Genomic DNA, 15,547 nt, shown 5'->3' on the forward strand with positions numbered 1-15,547 from the left:
GTCTTCCCCTAAAGCCTATGGAGTTTAGTTTATCTCAGGGTACCAAACATTTTTATATAGATATTTGACATTTTTGGCACCTCAGAGCTGCTAACAACCCTTTAACATGAAGGAATTTGCTTAAGACTGGAACCTTCATACATCTGATTTGAGCTGTTTGTTAGAAAAGCTGCTGGAAGCTGAAAAAAGGCTCATAATAAATTATTTCTTCCAACTCTAAATTCTGATTGACTTTACAAATGCCAAGACATCATATTAAAATCAAGCAGTTTGATAAAAATAAGTGATGCAAGTCAGGCCCTACAAATGCAAAAAATATATAAATTAGCATATATGCATTGGACATATTTTAGTGGTGTATTATCTAGGTTAGATAGGAGGGCAAAAATGGGTGAGGTGGTATTAATCCATAGGCATTGTTACAGCTGTGTAGCTCCTTGACATGAATTCTGTTGAATTCCGTTTGCGCAGTCATTGACAATGCAGATGGCTCCCGTTACAACCCGGACGGCACACGTCACACCAGTGGAGAGTCCTCCACCTCAGGGGTGGATGATGAAAATGCAGGTAGTGGATCAACTCATGAGACAACTCCCATGGATGCCTCCATCAGCAGGTCCAGCCCCTCGTATTATGGAAGTCCTACTCCAGTCTCACAGATGCCAGATCATTCTTCTGGAGAAGGTGAAAAAGGAATTCCTGGAAAAGACTATGGTAAGGACAGTAGGTTGACACGAATTTCATGGGGCCCTGCCAAATACAAATGCTGTGTTCTTTTCTGCTTATTTTATTCAATCTTTTATGTTGCTTGTGTGTCTGAAATCATCAGAGGTCTGAAAGACTCGCTCCCATTGAACATTAGGGATACAGAAATAAGATATAAGTCATTCTCTAAGTACAGTAAAGCTTACTGTGTGACTACAGGCTTTTTATCAAATCATCAATAAGTTACCAGTGAAGGATACCAGTATTTTGCATCACTATCCTCCTATCAATACATACTGAAATTAATTTTAAAAAAAAGCAAGAGCATTAGGATTATTAAATTATTTTTCACTGGTACTCATGGCATGTTGTGCTTGTTTTGACATGTAGCTAGCACCATGAAAGGTAAATCCTAAAATTATCTTGCTTAGGAACTAGGATCAGAAACATTCCCCACATTCCCCAAGGTGTGTGCAGTGTATTTCTGTTGGTTGCTGTTACAGCTGTAACTATCTCTGCTTGCATGCATAGTCTAGATTTTTGGACTAAACCTCAGAATATATCTCAGGAGAGCGGAATATGAGTAACTTCACTCATCGCTCTAGAATCCCTGTCCTCATGTCGTACAGGTACAGTGAGATCTTGTATCACATAAACAGATCCTTGCCAGAGTGTTCATTATCACTGTAATACATTCTCCTCTTCAAATGATCTGTTTGGGTGATACCCTTACTGTGTTAGTGAGATAAGCTTATGTGGGGTCTGCACCTTTCTTCTCTCTTGGACCAGTAAATGAAGGAATGGAGCTTGCAGGGTAGAATAGCTGAAGTACTTGTGAGTACTGTATTGCAACTGAGCTTATGAAATAGTAATGATTTATCCATCACCATCCAGATGATGAATTTCCATCTGTATCACCGGACATCTCTTTCGGGACAGTGGCTGGTGATTTCCATGAAGGAGATGATGGACAGTATCCTGCAAGTACTAGTAAGATTTATGTTTCATAATAACTACATTACACATAGATCACATTAAAACTGCTTTCTTCTTCCAGAAGGGCGTTCTGGTAAGTGGTGAAGTATAGAACACCTCAAAAATTGGAAAGACATTAAAATAGACTACTTTCTAGACTGGTTAAGTGGGAAATGAGCTTCACTCTCTGAGACAAGGGGAGCAAAATCATTTACGGTATGTTTGCTGTAATGCTTGTACCTGAGCTCAGAAAGACTGCTGTTTTGCATTTCCCACAGCTGGTTTGTCACGTTATGAGGAATCACAAATTAGTACAACCTATTATCACTTGAAGTCAATTTATTTCTGAGGTAGAAAAGGATCTTTTTGTAGATTCGTTATGTTATTCTAATATATTTGTGGTTGTGAAAGTAGATAATTCATGTCAAAAACCATGGCCTTGCTAACCAAGGCAGTGCTTTATATGGTAGTTCCAACTACCAAGCCATTTGTGCACTGCAAAAACCAATTTCATCCTTGCTGTTGACAATATGCATAGGAAAAAATATGGGTCTGTGGTGGCTCCACAGTCTTTGAGGACCCAAAAGAACAGTAGTAATCTTCTCTTCTTTGTCCTTAAATATCTTTACTGAGTTGGAAAAAATGCTTGTGATGTTTTTATCGAACATGTAGTGCACAGCAGCTGCAATAAATAAAGAGCTTTTGAAGTCCTCTTCCACATTTTAAAGTGGAAATAACGTACATATGTTCACACTAGTTCTTATGGCTAGAGTGATAAAGATCTTTGCCTCAGAAAATAAAGTGAACCTAAAGGGAGAACATTTTAATTATACAGAGGAAATCTACAGAGGCATGTTGTAGTAAAGATCAAACTGATAGAAATGAAAGTTCCTTCCCACTGCCTCTTTTTTTTTTTTCCCGTCGGGGGAATCCATGTTGCTTGGTTATCTGTTGGTTGCTGATAGTTGATCAAATCGTCTGAGTGACTTGGAGAAATGGTGCCCTCATCACTGTATTTAGAGGAAGAATGACTGTATGCATTACAGTTGGCAAAAGCTTTGCTAAAAGACATAAATTATTAAACCCAAACATCTTTTCTCAGAAGATGTGAAGATTAGTAACGCCTTGTAAGTATGTAGATAGAAAAAGAAATATTAGGTTGATTTTACCCCCAACCTTGAAAAAAGTAGAGAATTTTCTGCTGCTTGTTTCCAGTGAAAGCTTTTGTTACAAAATGTTGCCTGTGGGGGGTAGAGGTTTCAGAAAATCCCACCTGGTAATAGTGGGGAGCTTGGTTGACCCTGGTGGTGATTTTTCCTTCCTATATGTTCGCTTTTGTGTGCACATGCGACTTAATGTTTGTTTGTGCTGCTGTTTCTGTACCCAGCGCAAAACCCTGTGCATTGTTTCTGTACAGGAAAGCTTTCTGTTTTCATTTTAATACTTCATTATCAAATGTATTGGTCCTAAATATGTCTGTCCCTTCCTCTTGCTAGCAGTTCTCTCTCATGGGCAAGACTGTTTTACAGAGGAAAAACTGTAGATATTTAAGATCTTATAGGATCAAATAAACTATAGAGCAATGTGACAAAATGAGTCAATACTGATAAATGTGTATCACAGAAGTGATAGCATTGTCATGTTTGTTTATAGGGTTAGGATTGATAAACTGGTTCTCTGGAGAAAAAAAAAAAAGAAAAAGATAATGAAAGTAATTTTCCTGGGCCTTTCTGATCCTTTGGCTGTTATCCAGCAACATCACTTTGACACAGAAGTGTTTAACTCATTTAATTTAATTTTACTGCATTACAAATGAATCAGTAACCTAGCACTCCTTTTAGAAAGATGTAAAGTATAACTTGTACATCTCTCTGAGAAGTCATAAATTTTCAGTAGCACAGAAAGTGACATGGAGAGCAGTCCAAAACAGAAGGAATAAAGCCATGTCCCAATATCTTTTACTTAGTTTGTATAGCAGTGCAGGCTCAGTGGAATATCCTGGCCACAATTTAATTTCCCAGAGAAAAATCCCACAGATAGGAAAGTAGAAAATTAAGAAATAAGTATTAAATAAAATATAAATAAATATATAAATAAATATAAATAAAAGTATTTGTTGTATATCTTCAGATAGATGGCTGAAAATCTGTCTATCTATCTAATTCTGTAGTGTGTTAAAGTGAGAAACAAAATTGGCGGCTCTCCACTGTACTACAATTCATTTGTAAAGTTAAAAGTTTTTTTATAAAGCTTTCTAGCTTAATCTAAAGAATTCTGTGCTATGGTTTGAAATGAGCAATTTGCACAGCTCCTTTTTCTTCAGACGATACACATTCATTCTTTCTCTGGATTTGGACATCACTGGTGGTGTGCTCCATCAAGTTAATGGGCCAGATTAATACAACATCAGCACTTTACCACTGACCTTCTCTCTTTGCCCAAACAGGCACTCTGTATTTTACTCTGTATTATTAGCAAATTATGATTCACCTCTAGGTGTGCCATGAATCAGATGTAGGACACATATTGATTAATGAGCTACCTACATGAACAGTAACTCTGACTACTCAGACTGATTTTTTTCATCCATATATGATAGACACATTTATATCTATTTGCATACTGATACATATTTGGATGCACAGAGGAAGAAAAGGCTGTAGATTCCTGTAATTTTTCAAAGCAGAAACATCTTTCCATTCAGAAATATCTATCACAAACCTATAGAACTTAATATGTGATATGCTGTGTTCTGAGGAATTGCTGTGGATTGCTAATGTGATGGGAGTAAAGCTGCGCCTCTCTACCTGTGATATACTAATGCTTGCCTGGAAAGTGGTTGTGGTGTAAAATTAGCAGCTAGCATCAGGACAAGGGGAGTGCATGTGCCTTTTGAATGGCCTCAGTTCTGAGCTCAGGTGCTTGGCAGGATTGACTTTGTGGATACTTCTTTCATCTTTTGATATTATGTCATCTTGGTGGATGTTCCTCATTCTGGGCTCTATTTCAAAGACTATCTACTCTCTCCTGCTGTCAGAGCCTGTGAGGAACTCATTAGCCTTATGGAACATGGAGTGGTGAAAAGCCCCACAGGGTTTTTTGGTGGCTGCTCTCAAGGGAGCATGTTCTTTCCTGGGACTGCCAAAAGTGCTTGCATCTGGCTAGGCATTGACAGAATGTAATGACACCCTGAGTTCATACATTCTCTACCCTGCTCTCACATCCATCTCTGGCCATGAGCGTGCTCAAGGTGCTGCTGCTGGTGGACTGGACTTTGCTGGAGGAAAAGTTGCTTCTCAAGAAATAATCCCAAGATCTTGGTCAAATGAGCCATGTCCTAACAGCTCCAGGGCCTCATCGTGACAACCTGGAGAAAACCACCACCCAAGCATGGTGGAATCCGTTCCCAGACAACTGGTGGTGGTCGAATCCTGGAGAGAAGACGCAAGAACCCACGCCTGCAACCAGGGGTAAAGAATGCTCAGAGGCTGCTTGGATTAGGGGCTGAATTAGCAGAGAGCAGGGCAGCAAGGTGCACAAACTCTAAGTGGAACGGGGGATGAATGCGTGGCATTTCTCCCTGCCGTTCATTGCACCATGCTTGAAGTAGGAAAAGCAAAGTCCCGGGCTCCCTGTCACCAACTGTAGAGGTGGTAGCGGTAGAGCAGTTGTGCACAGTGTCCGTGTGCCATGGAGGCATTCTGCCTGTCTGGAGGGGATGAGTGTGGGAGTCGTTTTTAAAGCATGTGTCTGGGTCTTTCTTTCTTTGTGTTTGGAAGCGGTTCAGGAGTGGACTGTTCCAATGAGAAGGACTGGTAGGGGAGAGGAAGGAAAGGTTTTCATGGAGCCAGTGGGCTCTGCTCTACCTGCTATATGCTGTGATGATGCAGAGGGTCCCAAAATGTATCTAAGAGCTCTGGAGGGGCAGCTTCAGCAGGGCCACATCAGAGTGGTGAACCCCTTGTGAGTGAAAAGGCCAGGAGCAGCTGTGGCCCCTGGGAAGCAGGGGGCTGTAAATTCTCCTCTGTGCTTGTAAGGCTGTGAGTAGGGGAGGCAGGAAAGCTGAACTGCCACCAGCAGAAGGCCTTGTGGGTGATGGCTTCATGGCAGATTTAACATCACCACAGCAGGTATGACCACCAGTGGCAGTGATTCAGATGATGAAGACTCTTCTGAGGAGATTGTGTATCCCACAATGTTTCCAGGCTGGGGCAGGAGTGAGGCCAAGGACGAGAATGCTCAGAGCACAAGTAAGGAACTTCTGTTGTCTTTGGTTGGTTTGTTCTTTGTCCTGTCCTACCTGAATCTCCTCCTCCTTAGCTGCACATACATTGTTTGAAAATTGGATGATCTCATCAGCTCTTTTCCAAACACATCTCCCATGTCACAAAACAAGCCAAATTTAGAACATCTGGGCTCCATATATCTAAAAACACCAACTTCTATTGGTGCTTGAACTGTTGTCTTCCTTCTCATTTGACTTGTGGATTTTCCATGTGACTTCTTGGAAGTCACGGACTGATTTCACTTTGGAGGGAATTTCCAACCTCCTAGAAGTGGCTTGATTATTTCTCTTTGTCTGCCAACAGCTAGTTGGCTTGCCTAGCATGGTGGATGAAAAGCATGTTGATTCCTGTAGTTTTTCTAAGCAGAAATCCCTTTCCATCTGTAAATACCGGGCATACGTATGCTGCTATTTGATATGTTATGTTCTGAGAATAGGCTGTGCATTGGTAACAGGATACAAGCAAAGCTGCTCCTATCTCTCCATTCTGTGCTGATGCCTACTGTGGAAGGTGCTTCTGGTGTGCATTGAGCTTCCAGCATCAGGTCAAGGGGAGTGCATGTGTCTTTTGAGAGGAATAACCTCAGTTCTGAGCTCAGGTCCTTGGCAGCATTGGCTTCATGGGCTTGTCAGTAGAAGACCAGTTTGTTTCTCTGGGTGTGCTTGTCTCTGGATATCCCTTTTGCCTACCATGGATACTTCTGTCATCTTTTGTTTCTGATTTTATGTCATCTTGGTGGATGTTCCTCATTCTGGGCTCTATTTCAAAGACTACTCTCTCCTGCTGTCAGAGCCTGTGAGGAACACATTAACCTTATGGAACATGGAGGGGTGAAAAGCCCCACAGGGTTTTTTGGTGGCTGCTCTCAAGGGAGCATGTTCTTTCCTGGGACTGCCAAAAGTGCTTGCATCTGGCTAGGCACTGACAGAATGTAATGACACCCTGAGTTCATACATTCGCTACCCTGCTCTCACATCCATCTCTGGCCATGAGCGTGCTCAAGGTGCTGCTGCTGGTGGACTGGACTTTGCTGGAGGAAAAGTTGCTTCTCAAGAAATAATCCCAAGATCTTGGTCAAATGAGCCATGTCCTAACAGCTCCAGGGCCTCATCGTGACAACCTGGAGAAAACCACCACCCAAGCATGGTGGAATCCGTTCCCAGACAACTGGTGGTGGTCGAATCCTGGAGAGAAGACGCAAGAACCCACGCCTGCAACCAGGGGTAAAGAATGCTCAGAGGCTGCTTGGATTAGGGGCTGAATTAGCAGAGAGCAGGGCAGCAAGGTGCACAAACTCTAAGTGGAACGGGGGATGAATGCGTGGCATTTCTCCCTGCCGTTCATTGCACCATGCTTGAAGTAGGAAAAGCAAAGTCCCGGGCTCCCTGTCACCAACTGTAGAGGTGGTAGCGGTAGAGCAGTTGTGCGCAGTGTCCGTGTGCCATGGAGGCATTCTGCCTGTCTGGAGGGGATGAGTGTGGGAGTCGTTTTTAAAGCATGTGTCTGGGTCTTTCTTTCTTTGTGTTTGGAAGCGGTTCAGGAGTGGACTGTTCCAATGAGAAGGACTGGTAGGGGAGAGGAAGGAAAGGTTTTCATGGAGCCAGTGGGCTCTGCTCTACCTGCTATATGCTGTGATGATGCAGAGGGTCCCAAAATGTATCTAAGAGCTCTGGAGGGGCAGCTTCAGCAGGGCCACGTCAGAGTGGTGAACCCCTTGTGAGTGAAAAGGCCAGGAGCAGCTGTGGCCCCTGGGAAGCAGGGGGCTGTAAATTCTCCTCTGTGCTTGTAAGGCTGTGAGTAGGGGAGGCAGGAAAGCTGAACTGCCACCAGCAGAAGGCCTTGTGGGTGATGGCTTCATGGCAGATTTAACATCACCACAGCAGGTATGACCACCAGTGGCAGTGATTCAGATGATGAAGACTCTTCTGAGGAGATTGTGTATCCCACAATGTTTCCAGGCTGGGGCAGGAGTGTTGCCAAGGACGAGACTGCTCAGAGCACAAGTAAGGAACTTCTGTTGTCTTTGGTTGGTTTGTTCTTTGTCCTGTCCTACCTGAATCTCCTCCTCCTTAGCTGCACATACAATGTTTGAAAATTGGATGATCTCATCAGCTCTTTTCCAACACATCTCCCATGTCACAAAACAAGCCAAATTTAGAACATCTGGGCTCCATATAACTAAAACCACCTTGAACTGTTGTCTTCCTTCTCATTTGACTTGTGGATTTTCCTTGTGACTTCTTGGGAGTCACGGACTGATTTCACTTTGGAGGGAATTTCCAACCTCCTAGAAGTGGCTTGATTATTTCTCTTTGTCTGCCAACAGCTAGTTGGCTTGCCTAGCATGGTGGATGAAAAGCATGTTGATTCCTGTAGTTTTTCTAAGCAGAAATCCCTTTCCATCTGTAAATACCGGGCATACGTATGCTGCTATTTGATATGTTATGTTCTGAGAATAGGCTGTGCATTGGTAACAGGATACAAGCAAAGCTGCTCCTATCTCTCCATTCTGTGCTGATGCCTACTGTGGAAGGTGCTTCTGGTGTGCATTGAGCTTCCAGCATCAGGTCAAGGGGAGTGCATGTGTCTTTTGAGAGGAATAACCTCAGTTCTGAGCTCAGGTCCTTGGCAGCATTGGCTTCATGGGCTTGTCAGTAGAAGACCAGTTTGTTTCTCTGGGTGTGCTTGTCTCTGGATATCCCTTTTGCCTACCATGGATACTTCTGTCATCTTTTGTTTCTGATTTTATGTCATCTTGGTGGATGTTCCTCATTCTGGGCTCTATTTCAAAGACTACTCTCTCCTGCTGTCAGAGCCTGTAAGGAACACATTAACCTTATGGAACGTGGAGGGGTGAAAAGCCCCACAGGGTTTTTTGGTGGCTGCTCTCAAGGGAGCATGTTCTTTCCTGGGACTGCCAAAAGTGCTTGCATCTGGCTAGGCACTGACAGAATGTAATGACACCCTGAGTTCATACATTCGCTACCCTGCTCTCACATCCATCTCTGGCCATGAGCGTGCTCAAGGTGCTGCTGCTGGTGGACTGGACTTTGCTGGAGGAAAAGTTGCTTCTCAAGAAATAATCCCAAGATCTTGGTCAAATGAGCCATGTCCTAACAGCTCCAGGGCCTCATCGTGACAACCTGGAGAAAACCACCACCCAAGCATGGTGGAATCCGTTCCCAGACAACTGGTGGTGGTCGAATCCTGGAGAGAAGACGCAAGAACCCACGCCTGCAACCAGGGGTAAAGAATGCTCAGAGGCTGCTTGGATTAGGGGCTGAATTAGCAGAGAGCAGGGCAGCAAGGTGCACAAACTCTAAGTGGAACGGGGGATGAATGCGTGGCATTTCTCCCTGCCGTTCATTGCACCATGCTTGAAGTAGGAAAAGCAAAGTCCTGGGCTCCCTGTCACCAACTGTAGAGGTGGTAGCGGTAGAGCAGTTGTGCACAGTGTCCGTGTGCCATGGAGGCATTCTGCCTGTCTGGAGGGGATGAGTGTGGGAGTCGTTTTTAAAGCATGTGTCTGGGTCTTTCTTTCTTTGTGTTTGGAAGCGGTTCAGGAGTGGACTGTTCCAATGAGAAGGACTGGTAGGGGAGAGGAAGGAAAGGTTTTCATGGAGCCAGTGGGCTCTGCTCTACCTGCTATATGCTGTGATGATGCAGAGGGTCCCAAAATGTATCTAAGAGCTCTGGAGGGGCAGCTTCAGCAGGGCCACGTCAGAGTGGTGAACCCCTTGTGAGTGAAAAGGCCAGGAGCAGCTGTGGCCCCTGGGAAGCAGGAGGCTGTAAATTCTCCTCTGTGCTTGTAAGGCTGTGAGTAGGGGAGGCAGGAAAGCTGAACTGCCACCAGCAGAAGGCCTTGTGGGTGATGGCTTCATGGCAGATTTAACATCACCACAGCAGATGTGATCTCCAGTGGCAATGATTCAGATGATGAAGACTCTTCTGAGGAGATTGTGTATCCCACAATGTTTCCAGGCTGGGGCAGGAGTGTTGCCAAGGACGAGACTGCTCCAAGTACCAGTAAGGAACTTCTGTTGTCTTTGGATTGTTTCTTTCTTGATTTCCCTGTCCTACCCGATGCTCCTCCTCCTACTTTGTCACTCAAAATTTGTGAAAATTGGATCTTCTTCTCATTAGTTATTCTGTTCAGAAATACCTCTTTTTGATTGGAAAATTATCTCAGGTCCCTAGGATAAAATAATGTCTGTTCTTTCACTACCTTAAATTAGTATCTCAGTTTCATGTTTATTCAAATGTTTGCATTTTCTCATGGTTTTCCAAGAAAAAAAAGTTTATCTTTCATTCTGTTAGTTTATTTTAAATGTTAAAATAATTCTATTTCATAGTATATATAACCTACATCTATCTCTCTGTGGAATATGCTCACGCACAATTTGGAAAGGCCAAACCCCACGTCCCTTTTTCATTGGGAACTGTCAACAATGCAGTCTTGTTTTTGCTACCTTCTACACACATGCAGTCTTCTAACATCATCTCATTTGTTTTGTGACCTCAGATGTCTAGGCATCATCCAGTATTACAACTGACATATTTTAATGTATTTCAATACATACATTACATAGCCTTATTTTCCTCATATGAATAGTCCCACAGTGATCATCTGAGAACTCTTCTTTAATTCAAAAGCCATCCATAGGTGAAATAATTTTGTCTGAAAACCAGAAAAACACCACATATGAAGGTCAAAGATAAATGCTATGTGTCACTGAATTACACAGTTTGCTACTTGGCTTTATGACCAGGGAATGGCCCCAGCCCTGGGGGTTTTTTAGCATAGATGTTGCTGTTAATGACTATACTCTAATGCTCTTACTTGTACAAAGACATTAATCTGTTCTATTTCTGCAATTTTATTTAATTTAAGTACATCTTAATGTGTCTGTTGTTTGTGCTCTTACTTAATCAGCAGTCACTGTTCATAAGCCTTTCATTTTTTTGAAGATAGTTCAGTATTTGCATTTTTTCAGCAGTGGTTTCCATTTTTAGTAGAAAATGAAAAATCAGGAATTCATCTTGCTTTGGGACTTCTTATCTTTCTTCCTATGCTTTGGATAGTTTTGGTGTTTATTTATCTTTGAGACTCTGCACTGGTGACTTGTCCTACAGGTGTACTGCATTCCATACCTTTGACGGCCTAGTGGTGTCTGCATGATCCATGGGTGAAAGTGTATTCAGTCTCTGGTCACAGACTCTTGCAGAAGTTCTGTTTTATCTTTTTAATTGTATTATAACTTGACTAATATTGGCTTCCTGGTGCTTGTGAAGGTGCTCTCATTTTTTTGCTGACCGTCACTTTTTTGCTCAGTCGTGGATATTCTAACATGGTACTTCTTGAGTACTTAGCAAGCATGTTTTACATGTATTTAGATATCTGCCATATTCCTTAGGTCCAGCATTATTTTCAAAACATGAGTTTAAATTTCTACAGCTGTTGTAACGGTTTCGCATTGCTTCTACTGTACATTATTCTTCTGCTGCTTGTTTTTCCCATTTTTCTTGGGAATCTTTTCATCTGTTGAATGCAAAGAAAAGAGCAACTGGTTTGATGTGAAGGGATTTGATGAGAAGATTAAAGAGACTACAGCTAGGCTATGCAAGAATTTCTGTTTTCCATCACCTTTATGGCACACATGGACAGTAGATTTAGAGCATAGTCAGCATTGAATCCTCCACTGTCCCAACAGCTTTGGACTCACAACACGAAACACTTCTGGAAATCACCACACAAGACCATAGGAGCCCCACCTTTACAGATGAAGAGGAGCAGTATCCTAGCTCTGCTAGCAGGGGTAAAGCAATCAAGCATTTCAGATAATATTCAGGTTTCTGATATAATTCAGTGAAGTATGACACTCGGGTGCAGCTGTTTGTAATTCCCACACCATTAGCCTCAGTTCATCAGTTCAGTGTAATTTACATTATTTGTACTAGAGCCCTCAAAAGTGGCATCTGTAACATTCATCTGTCATTTCAAGTCTATCTTATGTGTCTAAAGTTCATTTCTTTAGATACATCTCCTCACATCTCTGGTATTTTAAAATTTGCACTACCAGTAGTGTGCAATAAAACTGAGCAGACTGTAACTTTTGGTGAGGAAAAAAATCCTTTTTCCACTTCAAAATTTCTGTTGTAAAATCAGAAGACAAAAGACAAAAAAGGGAGCTAGTGTTTCCAATACATATATTGTCCTACAAAGGATAATACACTACCTCCAGATGAACTGCAGGTGAACATTTTGCTACCAGTGTTAGTGCCAGTAGCCAACTGAGATACCAAAATGTTCAATTCTGTAGGCAAAAGCTACAGAGTGCATCCTCAAGCTATTTTCTGTCTTTCTGGTTCTGAGATTGTTTTGAACAGCAGAAGTTTATGCATTTGGCATTAGAACAGATTCTGTAATCACACAGAAATGTTTTTTGTGATAACTTTCTTTTAGTGGTGAAATATTGTTAGATCAGTTGTATTCATACATTGAATAATATTACCTCTTTTTTTTTTGTAAGACTATATATATATATATATATATATATATATATATATATATGGTTTAATTTAAAAATAATGAACTACATTTGCATGAGTGCTGTCTTTAGGAATATTTCATTGCTTGAATGTGAAGATAAATATTCCTCCAGTTTTTCTCTTCTTGGGAAATAGCATAGTTTCTCTCTCTGGTAACTTATGACATATATGACACATCCAGCTCATTCTTTGCATGCTCTGATCAAGGACCTTAGCTTTACTTTTATATACCATTCATGGGAATGTTTGATACTTAAGGCAAATATATTTCCAGCTGAGTTCTTATGCTTATGTTAGGTTTACTGATGTATCTTTTCCAAACCTTCGTTAGAGCATCTCTTATGGTGGTGGTACTTCAGCTGATTTCTGACTGCATCTTCTGCTGTGTAAACAACTGCAAGTTAAAGAGTAAGCAATGAATTAATTTAATTGGTAAGAGCTTTAATTATTATTAAGTTCAAAATAAGTATGGTTATCTACTTATATGAGCCTGCTTATTTAATTCTTCCAATCTCAGAAGAAATTACAATTTCCTTAGGGCCAGCTTTGTAATTATGCAATTGAGATAACTCAAAAGAAGAGATTCATCAGTGTTTTACTTTAAAAACACAGAATACAAACAAACCCAACAGTTAAGTTTGTATTAATAAATATGAAATAGAGATGCAAGCTGTTGTTTCTATGAGCTCTTCTGGTTCTCGGATATCTCTTATCTTCCATTGGTCATTGGGATCCTTTCTAGTGTACTTAAATCTTCTGCTGCTCCTGGTGATGCTTTTGTGTAATAGGGTTTCCAAAAGACTTCTGTTTTCTTTCATCTTTCATTTCACACGAAATGCAACAACAAGAAAAAGCCAAGACGCAAAAGCCAAACACCCTTGTTATGTAGACTATGATGATAAGGATAATATGGTGATGTTGAGCATTTTGATCATTATTGATTTGATCACAATCTTACCAGCACTAGTTACAAGTGAAAATGAAAAACATCAAGGACCAACCCAACATCCACTATTACACAGCCTTCATTCTGGAGGGATCAGTCAAGAACAAAATCCTGCAAATACCACTGGCAGTATTGAACAACAGGAATTTACTACTGCAGGTGAAATTTATTTTGGAAAGGAAACTTCTACAGGTAATATTGCAGGTCATATTTTAGTAAATTTTCAGGGTTTTCTAAAGATTTAGTTTTAGGATGTTTTACTAACATTTTTACGTTCTGAGGCCATAACACAGGTTCTGTGAATAAACCTCAGCAATTTTGATGTTATATTATTATTTTTTTAATTAGTCTGTTCTTCAAACTTTTCTGGGATGTTTCTCTTCTATTTGTCTTGTATGAGAAGACCTTTAGTAGGGTAATTCTGTAACTGTCTCCTATGTTTTGTGTTGTGTGTCATGCAGTCACAAGCTTTCAACAAGTTATCTGCCAGGGTTTTGTCTGCAGGAAACGGAGAAGGCTTAAATGGAAAAATAATAATGTGTGCTGCATTTTTCACTCCTTTGGCAACAGTGTTCACTCCCCTGCTGCAAGCCATTCTTGGCCCTGGGATTTTTTTCCCAGTTTTTTTTTTAATGACAGTTATATCTAAAAAAAATTATCTAAAATGCCTACTTATCCCACTTTTGAACTATAGCAATCTGAAGGGAAGAAAACAAAGCATAATGTAGAATAAGAGAGAGGCTTCTCACTTTCATTGGTTGAATCAATTGAAAAATAAAAGATAAAATTACACTGTAAAGATGGTAACTGAAAATTGATGTATTTTAATTTCTGTTCCTGTGAGCATACCAAAGTTACGAGTTAATGACAGATGTGCTGTATTAAGCACTGCCAACAGTGAATGCACCACAGTCATCATCTGCTCTTGTGGATTATCAAACACAGGTCTCTGATAATCTGTTATACTACACTACTACAGCAATACATAATGGCCTGATTGCAATTAAAAGTGTAACATACTGTGGCAAATTTCCTGCTTATTTCCCCCCCCCCCCCCCCCCCATTGGGTTGAAGGGGTTAAGAAGGTTTATGCTTTTTTACACAATTTGGGTACTCTTTTGCTTTGATTGTGTAATAAAATTTACAGGTTGGTTGACATGGATGGTGTTTTTCTAAATAACTACCACGTCAGATATTCTCCAGCTGTATGCTGTCTTATTCATTGTGTGCACCATTCACAAATCTGAACCATGACCATTACCCTTTGTCACACCTCCTTGTGTGTTTTCCTGGAGATGCTGCAACAAATGAAACAGTGAAACTTTGAGGACAAGAAATTGGATATAGTCAACACACTCAAATTATATAATTATAATCTTACTGATGGGTCATATCCTCGCAGTTATTTATGTCTGAGGTTTTTAATTCTGAATCAGTGAATTTTGGTTTAATATTCAACAATACAAAGTTGACAGCAAGATTCAGATAAGTAATTTTGAAAAACAGTAAGACACCTTGATTCTGAAAAGCATATGCTCAGTTTGAGGAAGGATTTGGTCCTACTGATGATAGTAGGCAGCTCTTCTAAATATAAACCAGGATGAGAGGCAAATCTACTTTACTTCTCTTTGCCATTAAATGTAGTAGACATGTGAGCAAGACCTGTCATAGAGACAAGAACTGAAGAGGAGAATAATGTGAGAAATGGATCTTTATATACTGAGTTCATAATTGCTTCACCATCATCATAACAGCTATGGTCCCCAGCCGTGGGGCCAAACAGAACGACTCAGCGCAAGAGCCTTTGGTGTACCCAGGCTCGGATGAGGGAGAGGATTATGCCACACAGCCTGCTGTAACGGATAGAGTTATTCCTTCCAGAGAGAGCAATCATGAAAGAGACTCTTCCACTACAGGTACTAGTAATAATGTCTGTTATGTACGTTGCATCACTTCTGTCTCTCAGATGGCCTCTCCTGGAAAGATATTGCATCTTGTAGAACAGGAGTAATTACTGATCTCCTAAAATTGTCTCATAAACTGTAGAGTGATTGATTTTATCTGTGCCCTGTCTAGATGGTAGTGA

At 41.0% G+C, this 15,547-nt stretch overlaps 2 protein-coding genes across 15 annotated transcripts in view; both read left to right on the plus strand.

Moving 5' to 3' along the window:
* Positions 1–15,547, plus strand: part of CD44 (CD44 molecule (Indian blood group)) — a 52,866-nt gene that overhangs the window by 23,755 nt on the left and 13,564 nt on the right. For 8 of the 14 annotated variants that reach the window (XM_038137924.1, XM_038137923.1, XM_038137926.1 and 5 more), the window contains exons 5-9: positions 472–714; positions 1,600–1,695; positions 11,678–11,782; positions 13,477–13,653; positions 15,216–15,377. In XM_038137924.1, coding sequence (XP_037993852.1) covers positions 472–714; positions 1,600–1,695; positions 11,678–11,782; positions 13,477–13,653; positions 15,216–15,377 — 783 coding nt within the window. The remainder of the gene's footprint in view (positions 1–471; positions 715–1,599; positions 1,696–11,677; positions 11,783–13,476; positions 13,654–15,215; positions 15,378–15,547) is intronic. The other 6 variants (XM_038137931.1, XM_038137932.1, XM_038137934.1 and 3 more) reach the window with 2 other exon arrangements.
* On the plus strand, positions 1,702–8,161 carry LOC119701355. The gene is made up of 4 exons (XM_038137938.1): positions 1,702–5,150; positions 5,808–5,930; positions 7,064–7,189; positions 7,847–8,161. The coding sequence occupies exons 1-4, from the start codon at positions 5,006–5,008 to the stop codon at positions 8,056–8,058; spliced, it is 606 nt and encodes a 201-aa protein (XP_037993866.1). The 5' UTR covers positions 1,702–5,005; the 3' UTR covers positions 8,059–8,161.

Source organism: Motacilla alba, chromosome 5 (assembly GCF_015832195.1).
Source record: "Motacilla alba alba isolate MOTALB_02 chromosome 5, Motacilla_alba_V1.0_pri, whole genome shotgun sequence".
Taxonomy (NCBI): Eukaryota; Metazoa; Chordata; class Aves; order Passeriformes; family Motacillidae; genus Motacilla; species Motacilla alba.

Coding starts and splice junctions, on each gene's coding strand:
- LOC119701355 (XM_038137938.1), top strand. CDS start 5,006: ATGAGCCATGTCCTAACAGCTCCAGGGCCTCATCGTGACAACCTGGAG. Junction 5,931..7,063: donor CGAGAATGCTCAGAGCACAA/GTAAGGAACTTC, acceptor ATGTCCTAACAG/CTCCAGGGCCTCATCGTGAC. Junction 7,190..7,846: donor ACCCACGCCTGCAACCAGGG/GTAAAGAATGCT, acceptor ACATCACCACAG/CAGGTATGACCACCAGTGGC.